This window comes from Dermacentor silvarum, chromosome 1 (assembly GCF_013339745.2).
Source record: "Dermacentor silvarum isolate Dsil-2018 chromosome 1, BIME_Dsil_1.4, whole genome shotgun sequence".
NCBI classification, from domain to species: Eukaryota; Metazoa; Arthropoda; class Arachnida; order Ixodida; family Ixodidae; genus Dermacentor; species Dermacentor silvarum.
Window position 1 is genome coordinate 215,464,529 of NC_051154.1, and position 21,250 is coordinate 215,485,778.

At 43.8% G+C, this 21,250-nt stretch overlaps 1 protein-coding gene across 1 annotated transcript in view; it reads left to right on the forward strand.

Annotated features, from left to right (window-relative positions):
• LOC119436756 (uncharacterized) overlaps nt 1–21,250 on the forward strand; it is a 150,969-nt gene that overhangs the window by 9,018 nt on the left and 120,701 nt on the right. Inside the window, exons 6-14 of the mRNA XM_037703749.2 lie at nt 732–917; nt 2,129–2,222; nt 2,321–2,422; nt 8,043–8,208; nt 10,810–10,892; nt 12,369–12,491; nt 16,367–16,487; nt 19,144–19,330; nt 21,025–21,167. Of these exons, the coding sequence (XP_037559677.2) occupies nt 732–917; nt 2,129–2,222; nt 2,321–2,422; nt 8,043–8,208; nt 10,810–10,892; nt 12,369–12,491; nt 16,367–16,487; nt 19,144–19,330; nt 21,025–21,167 (1,205 nt within the window). The remainder of the gene's footprint in view (nt 1–731; nt 918–2,128; nt 2,223–2,320; nt 2,423–8,042; nt 8,209–10,809; nt 10,893–12,368; nt 12,492–16,366; nt 16,488–19,143; nt 19,331–21,024; nt 21,168–21,250) is intronic.

Sequence of the window (21,250 nt, forward strand, 5' to 3'; positions counted from 1 at the left end):
AAGGTCAAGAAGAATAGCATATACAATATGCTATTCTTGACCATGACCTTGTACAGTCAACTACCCTTAATTCGACACTTGTGGTTACCGCAAGATTTGGTCGCATTATCTGAAAGGTCGGATTATTAACAAATGACAGCAAAATGAATTAATTCAAATCTTTGTTTTTTTATTACTTAGTATTCTGTAATGGTCTTTTTCTTTCTGCCTTTTAAAGCGGCGACTTGAGGCGAAGAGCGCAGACACGTTTAAGCACTGGCTCAGCGTAACACGACATGAAACAAGAGGCAATAGATTGCTTCAAGGGCGGAAGGAGCGTCGGTAACTAAAAGATAAAAGTAAATTTATACAAAACAGTTTCACGCCTACGGAACCAGTAGCATCGACAGCATTTCTTGTGCTTTCAAGCTTATTGCAACCGCTGCGCGCCTGAGGGGGCACCGGTACGGGTCGGTGGCAATCGAACTAACCGAAGCGGCATGCTTTCGAGTTCGAACTAAACGAGTTTTTCTTCCATATAAATGTATGGTTTCTCGCCGGGAATTTGCAATGTGCTTGAATTAGGTGAAAACTTGAATTAACAAAGGTCGAATCGACGGGAATTGCCTCTACTGGCATGCCTACTGCTGAATCACAAGACTGTCTCTATAGCCCCTTTCTTAACACACTTCATCACCTCTTTCCCCGTCCTCCCCGTGTGTGTGTTTCTTTTTTCTTCTGGATGCTAGCAGCACGCATCTGGGGGCCGTTCAAAGTGTTCCTGTACTTCTCTGCAATCAGCAACACAAAACGCCTTCTGAAGACCACAGCGAGAAAAGAAAACGAAAACCTGATTTTTATCAGCGGTTTCAAGATATTCCTCATTTTCTGGGTCATCTACGCCCATTGCTACGTCTTGATACAGCCAGAGTTTGCGCGTAAGTAGATAATATCTATTTTATTTTATTACGCACCAAGCAAACACTGACCAAACATTACACAAGCAAATTCACTGGCTGAACCTGAGCTCCAGAAAGCCGTTCTTTACAAGGCAGGAGGGATATTCCGGAGGCATCTAAAACTGCAGCGTTCTTGTTTGGTAGCTAACATGGAGAAGACAAATTTAAATGAGTGAGTGTGACTCCGTTGGGCTAATTGCATCATGATTTAAACCAGGAAGGAGCCATAGTCAGCATACTTGTCTACCAGTGTATTCGATGACAGGGTGTTGCGAATCGTGACTTCACAGCGGTCAACAGTGGGTGAACAAGGGAAACCACAGGCATGACCTTGCTCCAGCGTGACGCTCCCCTTGTTTCGGTGTTTGTTTCTTATTCAAACATTTTTTAAAATCGATTGCACCACATAACGCAGCTCGGCCTGTTCGGGTAGAATGTACCCGAAGAGGCGCACAAAACATGTAAAGAAGTCTCAATGCCCAAGCAGCTAATTAAAGAAACTACCTAATATATTTTAATTATTACTTTAAGTTTTAATAATAAATTTTAATAATAAATAAATAATAATAATTTTTAATTACAAATTCAATTCCACAATTGCGAAATTGAAGCACAGCGGTAGTGAAGTTAAATCTGCTTAGAAGCAAGATACAAGAAATCTACTTGATAAAGCGGAAAAGTGCTGTCACAGGCGATTATTGAAAAATTTGTTCGAAATAAAAAAAAAGGAAAGTAGTGTACCTAGCTATATAGAGAGACGCTTTTGATTAAACTTTGCAAGGGTCAATGTAATCTAAGGATTTCTGTCGCTCGATTATATTTCTTTCATATCATCCGCCGTTCACGACAGGCCAATCAATTGATAACTTACGTGGTCCGCCGCTCGAACCAATGACAAAGTGCGAAAATGAATAGCATTCGAATGGAATCCTGACATCCTGGCCTAATTATGATTAATTGGGCCTCTCACTCTTTCTGTGTTTGTATCCCTATTGTAAGAGCAGCATTTCAATATGATCGTTTACCTTCACGGAAAATAATAGTCGTTTCGCCAGCGGCTTTCAACCTCTCAGATTTATTCGGTGTTGAAGATTGTAGCTGCATGGACGAGTTATCTATACACATGGTACAAGTTTCGTTTAGCTGAGTGAACTCCAAATGTATTGCCTATGTATGCATTCCGTTTACAGGGAGCCCGTTTGTCTTCGTAGACCTGTCAGCGAAAGTTTTCTTTCAGTTGATGCTCAATGGTCTCCTCAGTGTGTCTACGTTTTTATTCCTAAGGTGAGCACAAGAAATATGCGGGAAATGAAGTGTTCATTTTTCTTTGTTTTTCATTTTCATTGCTTTTGATGCGGTGTTTTTCTTTCTTTTGTTTCCAGTGGATTTGTGATGTCATACTTAATGCTCCAGTCTCACGCAGTAGTTCGCAAGCAAAATCCGATAGCTGTTTACGTCATAGCCTCAGTTCGGCGGTACATCAGGTAAGATTTATTGCTGAATAACGTTCGCGCTGCGAGGCTAAGCTGCCCATTCGGTGAACTAAGTATGCTAATACCCCTGTCACACGGGACAACCTAAGTGCACTTTGAGTGAGTGCACTTCGCCCCGAGTGTCATTCGCACGCTGTTACATGGGCACGCGTAGAGACACTTGCTGCAAAGCGCACTCGCTGGCGAGTGCGTTCGCCGAAGTGCGTAGTCTCGGCAGCAGGGGCTCAGAAATAAATAAACTAATATCAAAAGCCCAGTCGGTAGTCCTTCTTTAACTGTTGTTTTTATCATTAGGAATACTAAGACGTATTAAAACACACTTTACAACAAAATTTACTAGTTTACTATTCTCCCTCTCTGGCATACCCTCGACTGCCACGGCCGCCGGGGGTATGCCAGAGCACACGCCGTGCAATGGCCGCATCCACCGCGAGCAACGTTAGCCGCGAGCGCCTCATTCGGGATCAAAAGAGTGCTGCCAAAAGAGACTCCATTCGCCCGTTACTACTTTCCGTGCCATCTGCAACAAAATCCGCCATTTTGAATGCGCTCGCCTTGGATACGACGCCGTCTTGTCTTGGCTCGTGATGATCGATGGCGCTAATGCGATTGCAATGATTCATTTCATTTGCACCTAAATTTTATTCTAAATGCTGTCCATATATACAGGGTGTCCCAGCTATCACGCAGCACGATTAAAAAAAAAGAGGAACGGCATTACGCGAAGTAAACCTAGTGCGTATTGTTTCCAGTACAAGTGGAGTAGCCGCCAGTATTTTTTTCGTTACTGAGATTTAATTAGGTAATTGTAATTAATTATCTAACTCGAGAAGTACTGTCCTAATTATCAAAGTGTCAATGAGAAAGTTGTAGAGCAACATGAAAAACTCCCGATACAGCTTTCTGTAGCTCAATACGTGCTACATAAATGTGTTTTTCCGAGTGCGAAAGAAGCCCGCGAATACACGCAGAATTGCCGCACGACTGGCCGCTCGAGGCACTTTGCGTGTATTCGCGGGCTTCTTTCATGCTCGGAAAAACACTTTTATGTAGCACGTATTGAGCTACAGAAAGCTGTATCGGGAGTTTTTCATGTTGCTCTACAACTTTCTCATTGACACTTTGATAATTAGGACAGTACTTCTCGAGTTAGATAATTAATTACAATTACCTAATTAAATCTCAGTAACGAAAAAAATACTGGCGGCTACTGCACTGTACCGGAAACAATACGCCCTAGGTTTGCTTCGCGTAACGCCGTTCCGCTTTTTTTAAAATCGGGCTGCGTGATAGCTGGGACACCCTGCATAATGCGTTATTAGCAAGTATTGCCTAAAATAAGAAATATATGTTGTGCTACTGGCTCACCCATCGCCATCACCATCATTTTCAAAGTGCACTTCTCTTTCTCATGTAGCAGCGTGCCGCCAAAGTGACACTCTGTACGCCAAACAGTACGCACTTGCTCAAAGTGACACTAAATTTGACGATGTGACAGGGGTATAAAATGTGAATAGATGAGTGGGTAAAGGGCGCGCTGACTTTTCTGAGCGAAAATTTAAACAAAAACAACAGAGTACTAATCTTGACAGGGTGTTGCGAATCGTGACTTCAAAGCGGTCAACAGTGGGTGAACAAGGGAAGCCACAGGCATGACCTTGCTCCAGCGTGACGCCCCTTACTTTCTTTATCTATACTTTGCTGTCACTTTACCTCCCCCTCCCCGCTCTCCCCAGCGTAGGGTAGCAAACCGGATCTTCCCATCTGGTTAACCTCCATGCCTTTCTCCTTTCTTCTCTCTCTCTCTCTCCCCTTGTTTCGATGTTTCTTTCTTATTCAAACAATTTTTTTATCGATTTTTTAAATCTAATCAGTGTTGTAAAGTCTGTAATGGGTCGGAAAGGAAAGCTCTTTTTATGCAACTACGGGAGACACTACATGTGCACGATGGCAGCCGAAGCGTTTGTAAAGTGATTGAAACGCGATACTCGGAACGCATTGCTGCCGGCGTTTTTTTTTTTTTTTTGCACAACCGGTGGATGCTGGGGACGCCTACGTTACGCATTGGTGTAAATGATCAAATAGAGAGCCTGTGAGACGCATTATGGCTGCATTTGGTACCCAAGCGGTGACCCATCTCTCTGTGGCGGGGCAAAAAGCGCGGGCCACTATGCTGTCCGACTGTCGCGTTTCGGTCACTGAGCCCTGAGCACAGAGTACATAACAGGCTCTAGTACCTGCTTATTTCTTAGCTGTAGCCTGAGGGACGCAGGGAAAAAGATATTACATTTCTGTATTTATATATGCATTATATATTTTTGTAGTTACAAACATGCACTAACTTATTTTTCTGCTGCTCCTATTTCTCCCTGTTACTCCTGCTACTCCTGTTAACTACTGTGGCAGTTACCATACGCTTTTCCCTCATGACTCTGGGACCTTCTTCTGCACTTAACAACCTGTAATTGCAATATGTGATAATTAAAAGATTTGATTCTGATTCTGAACGCCGTTCGTAGTTTGCGCGAGGCGAGCATTTTTTTTTTTTTGTATACAGCATACAACCGCAAACTTGTCTAAAAAGCTTTGCGTCAACAAACATGGCGGCACCCATCAAAGCGACGTCTCCCACCAAGCACTAAATCTGACCTGATATCTGAGGAACTGGTAAAGTTCGTGACAAACAAATCATGGTGTAGGCGATCGCTTTCACTCGTCTCACGTAGCTGGTAAAGAGAGAATGACAATTCGCCACAGTTTTCGAGATCGCTGGTCGATTCGACAGCTCGTGCCCTAAAGCGGGATACTTTCGTCGGGCATACCCTACTTAAAATTGCTATAGCTGATGACGGCAAATAAGTAAGTCTCTCAGAACCATCAGAAATAAACGAAAGAAATTGTTTGCTTGTGACGTATAAACGATCAGAATCCTTATGAAGAACCAAAGTACGTACGACGAAGGCAATTCCTTTACAAGTCTTTATTTTGTTATTTATAATAGCTTCGCTTTCTAGCCACAATGGCACCGCAAGCTCAAGACACAAACAGCGAGCTCAAAACCACATTCTAAAGCGCTTACCTCTTGCATGCCCTATCGAAACTCTTCGGGGTCCCAAATATTTGGTGCCCCTATCCTAAAACTCCGTATTCTGACAGTCCTTCAGAAGTCTTATACGCATATTTGCGTCACTTGGAAAATGCAAGGAGCGTGGAAACTTGTTTTACGCCATATGGTTAACGTAAACCTCAATTCGCGACTAACACAAAGAAAGTTGTTTGTGTCGTAGTGCGATCCGTCGGTGCACAGGGCCAACAGCCAGCGGAGCTTCCTTGCGAATGTCCTCCGGCAGTTGGCAGATGGTTATTCGAGCAATAAGCGCGCTGTCAAATGGAAGACACATAGACCGGGAAGGAGGTTCTCACCAAAATAAACACAAGCCACGAGGAATCTCCGCAGCAACGACGGCAACGCCACGCTCCTTGCTGACAGGAACACAGCAAGAATTGAGGTCGAGACAAAAGTTTACCCCACCAAGATACTGAATCATCTTAATGGCCCGAATATATCAATATATCATTCGTAAGGGACCCACAAATATTAAGCTTGAATCGCTGCTGGCCAAAATACGTCACGTTTTCCTTCAGCAGCGTATGAACCTCTACTACAACCTTTTCTGCACAAAAGGCTCTGCATGCCTGCCATCAGTGGCCTATCGAAAGTCCATGTCCCTTTACATCCTCTTATAGGATTTTGACAGGTGGCTGCTTTACCAGCTATCGGGGTATTTTCCGCGGTTTTGAGCCCGCTGAGCTCTCTACATTGTAGAAGCTGCAGTATGTATATGGACAGAGATACCTGTCGATGTACTATGCACACTACTCTTTTAAGCGAAGCTTTATAGGCTCACAAGTGTCGGCGGTGGCGGTGGTGGTGGTGGTATCACGCTGAAAAGTGGGCCGATCCTGGTGATAGGGCAGAAAGGGTCCAAGTTTGATGGAATGTACCCCTGTCATGTGGGCCAATCCTGGTGATAGTGCAGAAAGGGTCCAAGCTCAATGGTACATACGCCTGCGGGCTCGGGGACCTGTAACACGCCCTTGAACCACCCTTGTCACACGTGGGACCCAAAGAGACAACATTACCAGCCCATCCCCTGTCGAGAAAATGGGGTTAAGCGAAGATTGTCGTCCGATTCTAACGTGAGGGCTTCCGAAGCCCAAGCGAAACGTCAGCGAAGAGCCGCGGACCCCGAGTTGTCGGAGCGCGATGTTGAGGCCAAACGTCAACGAAGAGCTGCCGACCCTGACATTAGGGCAAATGAAGTGCAACGCCTGCGACAGTGTCATCTTGCCACAAGCATCGCTTACCCCCATTTTCTCGACAGGGGAAGGACTCTGAATTTTTTATTAAACACAACCGGAGTTGGATTCATGTAGAATGTGTATTGATTCTCTTGTTGCTTTCGATGACCACCACCACTAGCATTGCATCGTTTTCTCTCTTCATGGTGCCGCCTGTTACGCGGTGTATCTAGGGATCTCCATATGCTATATACACGCTTTTTATCGAGCACGCTGACTCTGTCTGGTAAACACACTGACTGGCAGGCACAAAACTTTCTACCAAGGCGGGTATACCGATAACCAAGAACTGGCATGTACAGACCTGCGCGACACCCGCGTATCCGCACAGACAAGACGCGAAGAAAAGGCATGTGCCAGTTCCCGAGGCACGTACGTGCACCTATAATATAAGAAAGCTTTAGCACCATGCTCTCCATGATGGTATTTGACTTTATAATGGTCTGAGGTGCCACCATGCTTCCATCACATTCCGTGAATAATTATAAAGTTGCCCCTACATAGTCATATATCGATATCATCTAGCAAGTTCCGTGTCACATACCTACGTAATCAGCGGGTGTGTTGAAACTTATGTTTCGGACAGCATTGTCTGTTACATGCAAACGCGAAGAAAAAGAGAAGGAAGAAGTCACACGAGCATGCATGCCAGGCAGCACGGGCACGCAGGAATTTCGGCTGAATAATTAGGCGATTGGATGACCCCCCCCTTTGGTCTGCTTTCTTAACGCCTGATTCATGCCTATGACGGAGCCTACTTTTTTACAACGAAGGCTTTTCGTCTGGTGCCGAAACCCTGCACCATTAGATCGCATGGTGAGCACGCTGGTTTGTGAGGGTTAACCCACTACATAGTGAAGATCAGCGTAGCTCAATGTAGTAACGCCGCATATGCCATTATCGCCTAGGTATGTCCCAACTGTCACGCGCACTGTCGAGCTACTCGTCCAGGGTGATAGCGTGTGGAATTAACAAAATTGCGAACACAAGCGTAGCTAAGAAAATAGCCAAATGATCCACAAACCAGAGGTTAACAGTAATGTATGAAGTGAGCTCCGTGACGCATGACAAACCTGCGTGTGTATATGCGCGAACGTGAAAATAGTCACGTTTCGCATTGATTCGCATTGTTGCTGAAAATACTTTGACTGCTGGTAAATAGGCCTCTGAATCCATGTAGAAGATTTTCGTGATAACAACCGCCGTTAAAATGAACGAGTATGTAACTGAGTCCCGCTGTCGCACGCAGGCTGATGCTGCCCATCGTATCTGTGGTGATGGCATGCTTCCTTCTGCCGCACTTTGCCGACGGCCCCGCAAACCACGAACTCTTGCAGCAGCAGGTTGACGGGTGCATCAACCGTTGGTGGGCGGTGTTGCTCAGTTTCAACAACTTCTACCCCGTCGACAAGATGGTGAGGTCTCCTCTTAAGCGCTGGAGTAGGTTGAATTACGCACCATTTTCATGTGTCCACGTCGGTGCCAAAAAAAAAAAAACACACTGTCCGACTCAATTCAAACTGTATCGACGAAGTTTTTAAAACGTTCGCACGATGAAACCTATAATAAAAATGAGTACGGGTTACTCCTCTCGGCCACGATTTTATGCCCACTCTTACTCTCCACTGTTTACGGCCGGCTGATGCCATAATAACGCGGGCTGGGCGTCGCTCTGATCACTGACAAAGCGCGAAAAGGGAAAAGGAATAGCATCGCAAAAGGCTTCGCTACAGAATGGCTGCCCTGACTTCAATTCCATGGCTAGATTCAGGAAATCAGTCGCGAAATGAGATAGCTAAATCTGTCCACAGACAAGCGTGACGTTGCTGAACTGCCAGAAATCGCTCTGCTAGCAGGTCGTCTGCTGCGCCATATAGTGTGCGGCGTGATTCGGTGACGCTGAGCCATGATTTTCTTGACCGCGGACTGAATGAACGGTCCGTATCACCATGGAAGCCAGTTTATATGTGTGAAACTGGATTCATACTAGCAGAGAAAAATCTGACTTGCAAGCCTAGCATGCCATTGACAGTACTATTACCAATGGAAGTAGCCTATTTTATTGCGGAACCCGCCACTGTAGCCCAGTGTATGGCTTTGTGCTACTGAGCTCGAGGTCGCGGGTTCAATCCCAGCGTAGTGACCAGATTTCGATGGAGCAGAAATGCGAAAACGCTCGTGTACTTAGATTTAGGTGCACATCAAAGAACCCCAAGGGGTCGAAATTAATTCGGAGTCTCCCACTACGACGTGCCTCATTATGAAGTCGTGGCTTTGGCACATAAAACTCCAGAATTTTAAGCAATTGCGCGTTGGTGTGGGGAATCAAACCAGCGCTTTTGGGACTTTGAATCAATCACCATAACCGCTACTAAACGCCTGTTTTCAAGCGCACTCAACCGTGAAAAAAATTATGGGGTTTTACGTACGTGCCCAAACCACGATCTGTTTATGAGACACGCCGTAGTGGAGGACTCGAGTTTTCGACCACCTGGGGTTCTCTAACGTGCACCTAGTGCATGGAGCACAGGCGCTTTTGCATTTCGCCCCCATTGGAATGCGTCCGCCACGACCGGAATCGAACCTGCTACCTCGTGTTCAGCAGCGCAATGTCATAGCCCCTGGGCTGCCGTGGCAGGTATACCAAGAAGACGTTCGCCATTGGACCGCAGTATGAAGAGCTGCAGTCATGACTACGCATAACTGCCACTTTTTTTTTATCTCGCGCCAGATACGCAGTATAGGTACGTTGCGAGAGAAAAATCAGGTGAAGCTCTTTGCAGGAAAATGGATATCTGAGGCGAAAACTCTCAACTTGCAAAAGCGCGCTATAGATGGGACAGAAGCTACACAGAGATAGATGAACGCGTACAACACACACGACGCTGTACACGTCCCTGTTGTTTCTGAGCCGTCAATAGTGCACTTTTTAAAGTGTAATATGAATTACTAACTTGTCCGAATTGACATTCTGTTAAACCAAACATTTTAGTACTTCTTGCTTGATTCAGCGCGTATGGCCTTTCGAAAATGAAAATCTGCTATGTAAAGACATGGACTTAATTGTCGACCCTTTATTCAGGTTTGTGGTTGGCAACCGAATAGTAAAATGCGGTATCTACCGTCTATTGAGTTTCCGTTAAGTTGAGTTTCCGTCTGCTGAGTTTCCGTTAAGCCTATTAACTTTAAGCTTTATTTATTATTAAATTAAGCGTTATTGTCCCGTGTGCATCCAGCATTAAGGCTTGATGCGCATGAATGGATGAACAAGATGGAGAAAGATCAATCCAAAGCAGAATTTTAATCCTGGGAGCGATTCTGGACGCTATAGAATTTGACCATGCTGATTTCTGGCGTATTTCCTTCTTTCATTGGCTTCTCTCCGATTTGCTCAAAGGTGAATGCGAGGCGCAAGTAAACATTGGCCAAATGCAAAAATTAGGACCCTCAAACTGCATTTTTTATCACTGAAATGTACGTAAGGGGCTGCGCCTGACGTGTGCAATTATGCAAAAACTTCTTCAGCATACGTAACGGATAGTCGCTTTTGTTATTCAATAAGCGCTAAAGTTATCGAGTTACTGCGAACGCTATGCCTTACATGCTCTCGTATGCGCCTTATAAAGACTACCCGTAATCACATCTTCATTTCATAGCAGTTTGGCCACCTTGAATACATTGCAGCAAAGCACGAATTATTAGGATTATTAGTGACTCAATGTAAAAATTTAGTATCATTATCATTCTTGCCATTCTGCAACGTACTGTATTGAAAGCTGCCTCAGGCGATTGAGTAGCGCCGCTGGAGCAATTGGAGACAACCAGCCGAAGTTGCCATCAGGCGGGAAGAATTAAACATCTCGTAGTCGTAATTATTCGTTGTCTAAAAAAAAAGCATGCTCAGTGAATTATGTGCTTGCACAACTCACCTAGTATTAGTATTTACTTCGTTGTGTCCGGAAGAAATCGTTGCGGTAACAGTGACCTTTCATTTGCTTTTCTTTGTCCTCTTGCAGTGCATGATTCACCTGTGGTACGTGAGCACCGATGTTCAAATATTCCTCGTGATAGCATTTCCGCTCACCATCCTTTTTGTCTGGTAAGCGCGTCCTCATTATACGGTGTTGATTCCTTTCCATCCCTTAAATAACAATTTTTATACGGAAGTCACTATCAACATGGCGCGTTAGTAAATAAGCAGTATCGGTGATCACGTCGACGTTATCGTGCTGCCGCATGTGCTTTGCAAGTATGCTCTTCAAGTACACATGGCAAGTTCTGCTCTAGGCGCCTTTATGAAGTGCACCTTTCCCCTTCTTGCAAAATTTGAGGCCCTTCTTTGGTAGTTTTTGTGAATTGCAGAACATTGCAAGATATGCGGTGGTTTCAATGTTTACCACAATATTGAAAAAAAAAATCCTTAATGCAAGTGTTCTACATTTTAACAATTGATACGAAAATAGCAATATTATGGTAGTTCGTTATGAAATGTTGATCAAATGTTTGGACAGTTAATACTGTAAACGGCATGCGGAACAAAATAGGCAAGCAAATGTAAGTCACTCGTTCTGTTTGCCGTATATATGTGTTTCAAGGTATTTTGATGATATTTGTTTTCGAATAATAAACGAAGTAGCTCGACAACGCTGTACCATGCTGGAGGTAAATGCGTCTTGGCTGGCTTTGTTCATATGAATCTCTGTAGAATACTAAGCAATTAACCTTTCTTTCTTACGCGCTGATATGTAGAGTGTCGAACAATATACACACCAGGGAAGACTTGGGAAACCGTATAACTCCAGAAATATGGATGTCGGAAGCAACAGGCGTGTATGAAGCAGAAAACGAAAATGTTTAATGCTCGTAATTTAAATGCGTGAGTATCCGTAGTTTCCGTCCTTGCTCCTTGTAGGTGCTGTATGTATTTGCTTTGCTTTTATTTTCCATTCGTTAAGTCAATCAAACCAGTCTTTTATTTTTGACTCAGTCATTCAAGTACTATCGAATGAACACTCATCTATACTGTGATGTCTACATATTACAACGCATTTGCCTTATGGCCTTTCATATCCAACATTGCAAAATGACCACATACTGTAATAATTTCGTGGTTTAACGTGTCAAAACAGCCTGTGCGGTTATGTGGAATGCCTTAGAAAAGATGTTTATATTAGTTTGGACCACTCGGGGATTTCATCGCATGCTTCTTGTTAAAAAAAATATGATATAATTTTATGTCGTAAAAGACGTTTGTGGGGTGTTGGTTGTTGGTAGGACTTAATAAACAAGGGAAAAATGGCGTGCAAAATGAGAACCCAAGCTAGACCTTCTTTCCTAGGGAACATCGGCGGGCCAGCGACGAAGGGTAATAGCGATGCGGCCAGGATAGGTGCAGCCATGCAGAGCCCTGAAACGCAGCACTGTGTCTGCTCCTATGTGTCTCGCCTGCCGCGCTGTTATCCTACATTCCATTACCTTTGTACACGGTGGTTTCAAACATACCGATGTCAATGCAAAACATTCAGGCAAATGGCTCTGTTTTCTTTTCTTTTCTTTTTTTTTGCTTTCATTATAGGCACCCCAAGTTCGCCCTTTTGGTCTCATGCGTCGTTTCTCTGGTATTCTGCATTTTGGTATCGCTACAAACTCACTTTTGGCACCTGCTTTACTCCGGGACGACAGCCTCCAATGATGTCGTGTAAGTACGTAGAAAGAGTATGCATCCTTTCCGAATAGTACAATGAATTTACCACACCTCTTTGAGGAATTATGTCACACTTCTCGTTAGCAACAAGTAAGCTTACTGGCGATATTTAAGGCTATTGCAGGTAGAAGTACTGTACGTTCGTGGCACGAGCCTTTTTCTCATGAGCATATGCTTCACTGCAACCAAGGGCAGTTTTTAGGAATAAGGACTGAGTGGTGCATTAGCTTGAGGGACGCCTCCATGCCGGAAACAAGGAAAAGGAGTTGCTGACATCAGCAAAGCAGTACATTTTATATCTCAAACGTTGCATGCCACGTGTGTTCTTTCTAACGCTGGTTGTGGCAGTCGCCATGTTATTGCGGGTGGCGACAATTGTTGGCAAAACTTGTATCGAGCGTAAGTCTCCCCCGCAACGAATAGCGTAAAAATATGCAGAGAGAAGAAAGTTTGATGAGTGTAAAGGAAGAGAAGTTGGCTGAACTAGCGTGCTTTAGGCCTGTTACTCAGCATTGGCCTAAAGGGGAAGGAGTAGCTAAAGGAAAGTAGAAGACAATGGAGAACGTTTGTGAAATAATCCAATGAGACAAGCATTAGCTGTCCTAAGCCGTACATGATGTCCCTGACTGTGTGAGGCTGACTACGGCTATAGACAGCAAAGAAAGCGACTACAAGTATCAGATTATGTATGTGTAGCAACCAGAAACCTTTTCATCGGGCGAGAAGGAAAGGACGCACGGCGAGCCTTTCCTCCTCTCTGGCATGTGCGAGCCGGCGCGGCTCGGCTTGAATGTGTTGCCGGGGCGTGCTGCGGAGCGATTTGAAGATATGTTAGCTTGTTATCCGTAAAATTTACGTGATTTCAATCCATACGAGGTCGTCGAACAACCACTTTAGGTGTAGCCTTTGGGTTCTGCAGTAGCTACAGTATACGGAAATTTCTCTTGATCTACCTAATAAGGAGCGAAACAATTCACCTAATCTAGGCACTTCACCGGAAAAACCACTGGGGTCGCCGTTTCACACACATATATATATATATATATATATATATATATATATATATATATATATATATATATATTAAACGTCTTTCTCTCTCTCTCTCTCCCTTGGCTGCGCAAAAATTCGGCGCGTATAATCAGCCACGGTGTGTGTGTTGTGTGCTATTTTGACTGTATCGCTTTTCACTCGACTAAGCGAACCGGTGTCTCTGAATTGTCAGCGTGAATTAGAAATTCTCCCCACTGCCTGGTCGCTTGGCGTGGGAAATAAAACATCAGAGAGCTCGTGTTCGGCCAACCCATTGTAACCCCGAAACATCTCAGCGTCAATCGTTTAATACATTTGCGCTAGCCACCAGCATCGTTCTCATGCATTTCAAGTCTGGTAGACTTGAAATCGTGATACTATGTCTACGTTAGTCTCCTATATGAAGCCGATGACCTTGCTCAACACAGCGGTCACTGCGGTTGGGAAACCAGCATGATGCATATAAGCTTTGTAGTTCGCCATTGCCTTTTTGCCCTGTAAGGCAGTAATATCCAAAGGGTATCGCATAAAAAGAATTCGACGGCTATTTCTGAGGACAGAATTTCTGTAAAACGGATGAGTGCGTCGTAGAAGAGGCGACGAACAAGACTGAAGTAAAATATACATATTAAGAAAAAAGATCGGTTTTCATCCTCTGTCGTCGCGAAAAAAAAGGAGAAAAAAAAATGCTGGCTAACTCCACAATAAGGCCTCGCATGTTCATGCCGCGTGCTTGGAGCATGCGCTATATAGAGCAAACAGATATATAACACAGCATCTACTGCTACCTCGGACGCTCGCGTAGTCTGCAGCCGGTCGCTCTAACTCTCGGCAAGTGTGATTCCCACTGTACCGGTATGCTGTTATTACTAACCAAAACTATTGTATTCGTGGGCGGAAGCCTCGTCGAGCAAACACGGTAGTCGCGCAATGTATCTACAGATAACAGTTTTGAACACTTGTCAAAGTAAACAGCACAACTTATTCAGCAGCAGAACGTTGTCCACGCGGTTAGGATCGTCAAATGTTTCTTAACTACTCATTGCTGCTAAAGCTCAGCTCAGAATTAGTGTGATAATTATGCAATAAGGTTGAAACGAATTTACAGAAATACACAACCGATCTCTTAGGATGATTGGAGGCTCGAACACACGCCAACACATCAAGCTGGGTGCTCCGTCCGCATCAACGCCAGCAGAAGCTCCGGCTATCCCGACTTAAATCACTTCAGTACGTCTCACAGAACCGTTTCCCACGTATAAGACGCCATTTCATGCTAAGGAGACCGCGCCAGCGCGAAAAAAAATGAAATAAAAAAGAACCATCAGAAACTGCCGCTGAGCGCATACCGGCCATGGCATACAACACGAAGCGCTCTTCCAAGCCAGCATATCCACTGCCCATAGATGGCGCCACTGCCAACGCGATATGGCGGTGTCCATGAAAAAAAAAAAAAAAAAAAAAAAAAAAAAAAAAAAACAACTCTATAATGCGACAATGAGATAACACTTGCTGTGCCAAAAGCTCTAGATACAATTTGACGTTAGGTCGTCTCTCCGGTAAGACTGTAGCAGAATGAAAGCAAACTATATAGGTATGCATTTCACGGAGAATATCGCTAATCAAGTCCGAGATAGCAGGATCATATTGAAAGAACGCGACTATCGCGCCGATGCGCAATAATCAAGTGTTTGTCACGCCAGATGCATACCGGAAGCTTCAAGAAGAGTAAAAGCGTCGCCTCGCTGTCTGCCCCCATAGAGTTTTGAGGTTGGTAGTTGTGATTCGTGTCAGTGGCTGTCTTATATTTAGATTTTCTATATTCGCCATTCTCACACCTATCTGCTTTCTTGTGCAGTCTTGCGGGTGATCAGTGCGCCGTTGAATTCATATTTTGACAGAATAATATGGCATTTTTGAAATAGGGGATCCAAAGTTAGGAGGTGCTATCGGCGAGGCGTATACTGAACACAATATGAGTAGAAAGAAATGCAAGTGTGGTTTATATTTTTCAGTAAGTTAAACCACTTGGGGAGGTTATTTCTAAAGCTCCCCAAAACTGCCGATAGCTTTAGCTCCTCTTAGTGATGGTTAAACATGTGTAGTGAAGAGGAATACCCGGCGCTGCAGCCACATCGCCAGTCGTCCGGGAGGCGCTAGGTCGAGATTGCCTGAGCTGTTCTAGTTGAGACACGCTGCCTGCTGTTCTCTTGTCCTGTATTCATATTAGATTCTGGTGGAGGTGCGGGGTATTCCTCTTCACTACACATGATAGTCTGAGTGATAGTATTAGTGACATTGAGCACGTTCGTTAATCGCGCCCTTCCGCTTTAGCTTTCTTGTGCGGTTTATCTAGCGGCAACGTATGCATTAGGAAGGGTTCTCGTTTACCAAAAACTGCCAAACCTAAGCGGAACGCAACTCGAAGCAGCAAAATAAGCATATATTGACACAAGTCAAGTAGAATAGTGAGCTTTTATGTCACCTATCTGCAGGTGTAGTGAATACAATGGAGAAGAAGGAAATCGTGTTGCAGAGCTTTTTTTCTCGTAATCCAGTGTTGTTTCCTATCATACTCTTGTCTCTTTCTGGCCAAATGAACGGTCTTATCATAAACGCTGCAATTGTCCGTCACTTTGCACCCTTAATTCTTAGCCTCCATGTGGCATGGCCGCCTTGAAAGGGCTCATATTGTATCTAAGAAGTGCCAGAAACACAGGAGAGATTTCGAGGCTCCCGATTAGGACATAACAAACCAAAAACAGGAGCACAAAGCTGCTTTTATGAACGGAGGTAGTATTTGACACTTTTTAATATTCCTCATCCTTGTCTTACAGGCGCCTTGTAGAAACTATCGAGCTGATCTACTTCCGACCCTTCACACATGTTGCGACGTACGTTCTTGGCGTCGTTGTCGGATACTTGGCGCTACAGTATGGGAACGTGAAAATTGGCCTGGTAAGTAATCTTTATGATTTCATTTTGATGACAGGATTTATGAGGCACTAGGCATCATTCCTGTCTACAATTGAAGAAAAAGAAAACGGTGGTAAAGTGATATAGCGATTTTGGTGTAACAACCGCTCATTTCCGCTCCGTTGCTATTTCTTTTAATAAACGTGTGAGTATACGATCCGTTAGAATTATGGGCCAGCCATCTTTTTTTCGCTTATCCATACACATTGATGTAAACATAGACCACTACCACCATAATGGAAGAGATAAATAAAAGTGGGAACGTGTTTATTCAAAGGTAATCAAAATTACACCGCCATCAGAACGCATTCACTTACAATTTGGTAAAGAAAAGCACCAACAGTATATTAAAATGTCATCACTAACAGCTTACTACAAAGTACAAGTACCCACAGTGCATCTCACAGTACGCACATGGTACATCACAAGCTAGACAGTCATTCAAATACAGGCACAGTTTCACTGGGTCCAAGAAATAGGTAGATAGAAGTATTTCCGACAGAACATATAAGAATTTTCCTTGCCACTCTACACAATCCTCGTGTCTCCTACAAATACACTTAATGCACCAACTGCATGACATTGCCAGTACACTTGTTGGCAAGGACTCAACATTAAACCGGTCAAGTATTTTGGCGTGCGGTATGAAGATTTCATCTTGCGAAATTTCCGACCTCAGGCAAAATCCTGAGGGAGACGAGCACAGCTGCTGCACTGTTCGTGTCCGCTGCGGGGATACGATACGAATAACAATGCCAATAGATTAGCCAAGGCATCTTCATTGATCTCTGACAATACAGACGGCACGTATTATGTTGTCAATTGTATTTATAATCATATATTTGTAACTAATCGACAATCAACTTTGGCCTAATGTTCTACTATACATCTTTTGCAGACATACGCGGTTGTAGACGTGTGAGCCTAAACGGCGTGCGCTGAATCTTGCACAGCATGGGGATCAATGCGCCTCTCCTAAAGAGATGGTTTGTGCAGTACAAGAGAGAAAAAAGTGAGGGACATAAAGTCCAACATATATTTTTCTCCGAAATATACGAGCCACAAATAAAAAAAAATAAAAATAAACTTCACAGAGACCGTGCGAAAGATGCAGTAGACTTCGCTTTGTTAGTTTAAAAATGCTCTATAACTACAGTTGCGTATTCACGCAAGGGAGCATATTTTACAACCGCCGGCCTAAATTTTTCACAAGATTTGGCCAACGTGTTGGTCTACATATCTTTCGCTAAAGATACAAGATACTATCACGCTGCACAACAGCGTTGGCAAAACGAACAATGCCGCGTATACATTTTTTCCCGCCTTCCACGCCACAGTTATTGTAATTATTATTATTATTATTATTATTATTATTATTATTATTATTATTATTATTATTATTATTATTATTATTATTATTATTATTATTATTATTATTATTATTATTATTATGTTTCTGTGTGTATTTGTGTCCGAGCAATGTAATATGATTGGGGTGAAAATAAACTTAAACTCAAGCATTGTGGCCCATTTTTCTTCACCAACGCCGTCGCCCATTTTTGTTGCTTCGGCAACAAAAATGGGCAACACCGTTGTAAAGCATGGTTGGTGGCGTATACTTTTACTGGCATATCTATTCCATTATTTCATCGTGTTACTTGCCGCTGTGCTGCAACTCGTTCCTAAGATTTATTTTCTGCTTCTTCTGTTTGTTTTCTTCTTTATGATTTGGTGCACTTTTTGTGTATCGAGCAATAAAGTCGCCTTTGCATTCTTCCTAATTTCTCATCCTAGCTATACTTCATGTGCTTGTTGTGCAGGCACAAAAGCTGATGAGGACGATCGCGGATCTAATCGCGTTGCGATCGTCTCCTGTAAATTGTCGATACGGCCAAGTCTGTAAAATGTTATATAACTCTCCTGGGCAAGTACCACAAAACCGCAGTTTTCCAGTGATCGATGCGTTAGGCTTGTGCATGCTTGCTGCTGTAGCCGCAAGCACACCGTGATAGAGACATGCTAAAATTAAAATGGCCAGTCGCTGGCAGAGACCGGCGCTGAAAGCAGGTTCTGTCACTCATGGCTTGCACCATCATTGGACACTGCATGAAAATCGTGCGTGCTTGTTTAATATGCAAGCACGAAAGCTGTGAGCAGGAGGCCTGATATTCAAGTGAGGGAGAATACAAAAGTATGGGAGTTTGAGCTTGCCGTTACGTAGTCTCAATAAACGACATTATGCGCCTTTCATTTTGTCTCGCATGTTTCCTACAAAGCCAGCTCCTTGAAAAAGAAAATATGTACCCTGAGGTAATCTTAAGAACTGCTGGTTGATTGATCGATAGATGCTCTGGCGCAAGTTATAATTACGTATTCAGAAATAATAATTTTGTGAAAACGAGAGTACGATATTATCTCAGGCATATTTTGTTATCACAAGGGTGTTTGTCCGCAATATTCAGAGTGGCAGTCGAGTCGCCTATTCCTTGTGCTCTCGTCGTTGACAACTTGTTCTGGCCCGCGCTTGCCCTTCAGGACTAATAATAAGGGAATCTTCTGCATAGCCTGATCATTTTAGCAACCCTTAATATATCAATACGTACATCATCGTACGGCAACTTTCTAAAAATATGTGCAGGTTATGCAGCTAGCCCAGTGGATCATATCACTGGCACTCACCGGCTTCGTGCTGTTCATCACCCTGCCATGGAATCGAGGCCACCCGCCAGATGAAATCACGACTGCCGTTTACGCCGGTTTCCACCGTCTGGTCTGGTCACTGGGCCTCGTCTGGCCCACGTTTGCCTGCGCCACAGGTCGAGGAGGTGAGGACGGACGCGGCCTCGGTGGGATATACCGTGTGTCCCAGCTAACGTTAGCCAAGCTGTTAAACGAAAAAAAAATGAAGAAAAAATAAACACGGTGCAAGATACAATGATAAATCCCGAGGTGTTCGTTCGTCACAGGTCAGATGACCGAACAGCGCAGGTGTTATAACGGTATTTTGCACCATGTGTTTTACTTCTTTTTCTTTCCTATAGCAGCTTGGCTAGCGTTAGCTGGGACACCTTATAGATATACCTGACGACGGAAATGCTTCAGTAGCGTTTGTGTAGTGATCGCGAAGGTATCGGTGTCAGTTGTTCAGCCCTATTGCTTTACGAATCTGCACTCAAGATCCGGCTGAAAGAAGGTGGTTAATGTAGGGTCGCGTGTTGCTGACAGTCCTGAAACTGACTTCAATGAGACTTATTGACCTATGGACGTCTCACTGATTATTATTAAGGCACTGGAATTGATGAGAAAACGGAAATTGACTTTTAAGGGACATTAAAGAGCAACACTAAACCAGTGCTGATAGAGGACGTCTCTTTTTCGATACTCTGCAGCTATTTGGAAGAAAAATGTTGGTTACTAATAAAGAAGATTGTTGCTAAAGTTCTCCTCTTTCGGATGTCGTGCTCAAAGTTCAGCACCGGTACTTTATTGTGACGCCACGTAGTGGAAGTAATTTTCCTGCGCTTTAGTCGATTTTTTTTTGCCAGGAAATGTTTTCAAAAGTAGCTGGAATGAGTCTCTGATTCTTTTAAAACGCAGTGTAATCCTTATTGCTTATCGACAAGCAGTGATTTCATCCCAAGTAAATGTTGGTAAAATATTTGACGTTATTTGATGTTACGTGGAGCTAATGCAGGAACTTCTACGTGGTTTTGTTTTTTCGTCTCTTCTGGCTTACCAAGCCACCGCTCACGCTAAGACTGATCTTTCTGGTATTTAAGAAACGAATTTATTTATCCAGCCTAATTTCATATTCCTGGTTACTGTCCCTTAATAGCGTGCATCTCAAAGAAAACTCGGCCATGAAAGTTTGCAACTCGTAAGCTGATGAGTCTCCCCTGCGGCATGTTAGGACCAATTACAGCAAACTTTCTTTCGTTCAATATAGTTGACTTCGCTGACGGTTTACTCTGTGCGGTCATCTGAGTACCGCAAGCATGTCAACCGGCACGCTTACCTAAAATTGAACTGCTTCTGACCGCTACGAACGTTCTCCTTCCCCACAACAGCATGCCAAGTTTTGTTATACGTTAATTTATTCTAACTGGGGATCACGCCATGTTCTTGTAGGTTTGCAAGCTGTCTATTGCTTACAATAGGTTTTTAGCAGTTCCACCTAAAACAAGGGAAAACATTAATTGTACGCAAGTCCTCGGTATTTTTCTAGGTGTAGCGAAAACGAAAGCGTGGTACAGAGTTGACAGGATGAAGGCAGACGGTGGCGTTAGAGCTAAACGCGTATTTGTAGACGTTGCAGCTTTTATAGTAGAGTGCTCATTGCCTTGTCTGTGGCAAGGCAATGAGCAAGGCAAAAACGTATAAAACGCGCGTCAACTGCCACACAATTGTTTTCAGCGTGACCGCGCGAAGTGGCGCTCAATCCGTGCAACTGCTTCGGAAACTACCTCACTCGCCCACTGCGGCTGCTGCTGTATTCTTTTTCGTTTTTTTTTTCACGCAGGTTTGCTGAACACCTTTTTCTCATGGAAACCATTCTTGCCATTGTCAAGGCTCGTCTACTCTGTCTACCTCGTTCATGTGCCTCTTCTATACCTTCGCATGGGCATTATAAAAACGCACATCAACATGAACGAATTCTTTCAGGTGAGCAACGGAGGACCAGCCCATTGGACTGCATGTTTTGTCAGCGCGACGTGCATTTTGTTGACATTCAGTGCAGAACACTT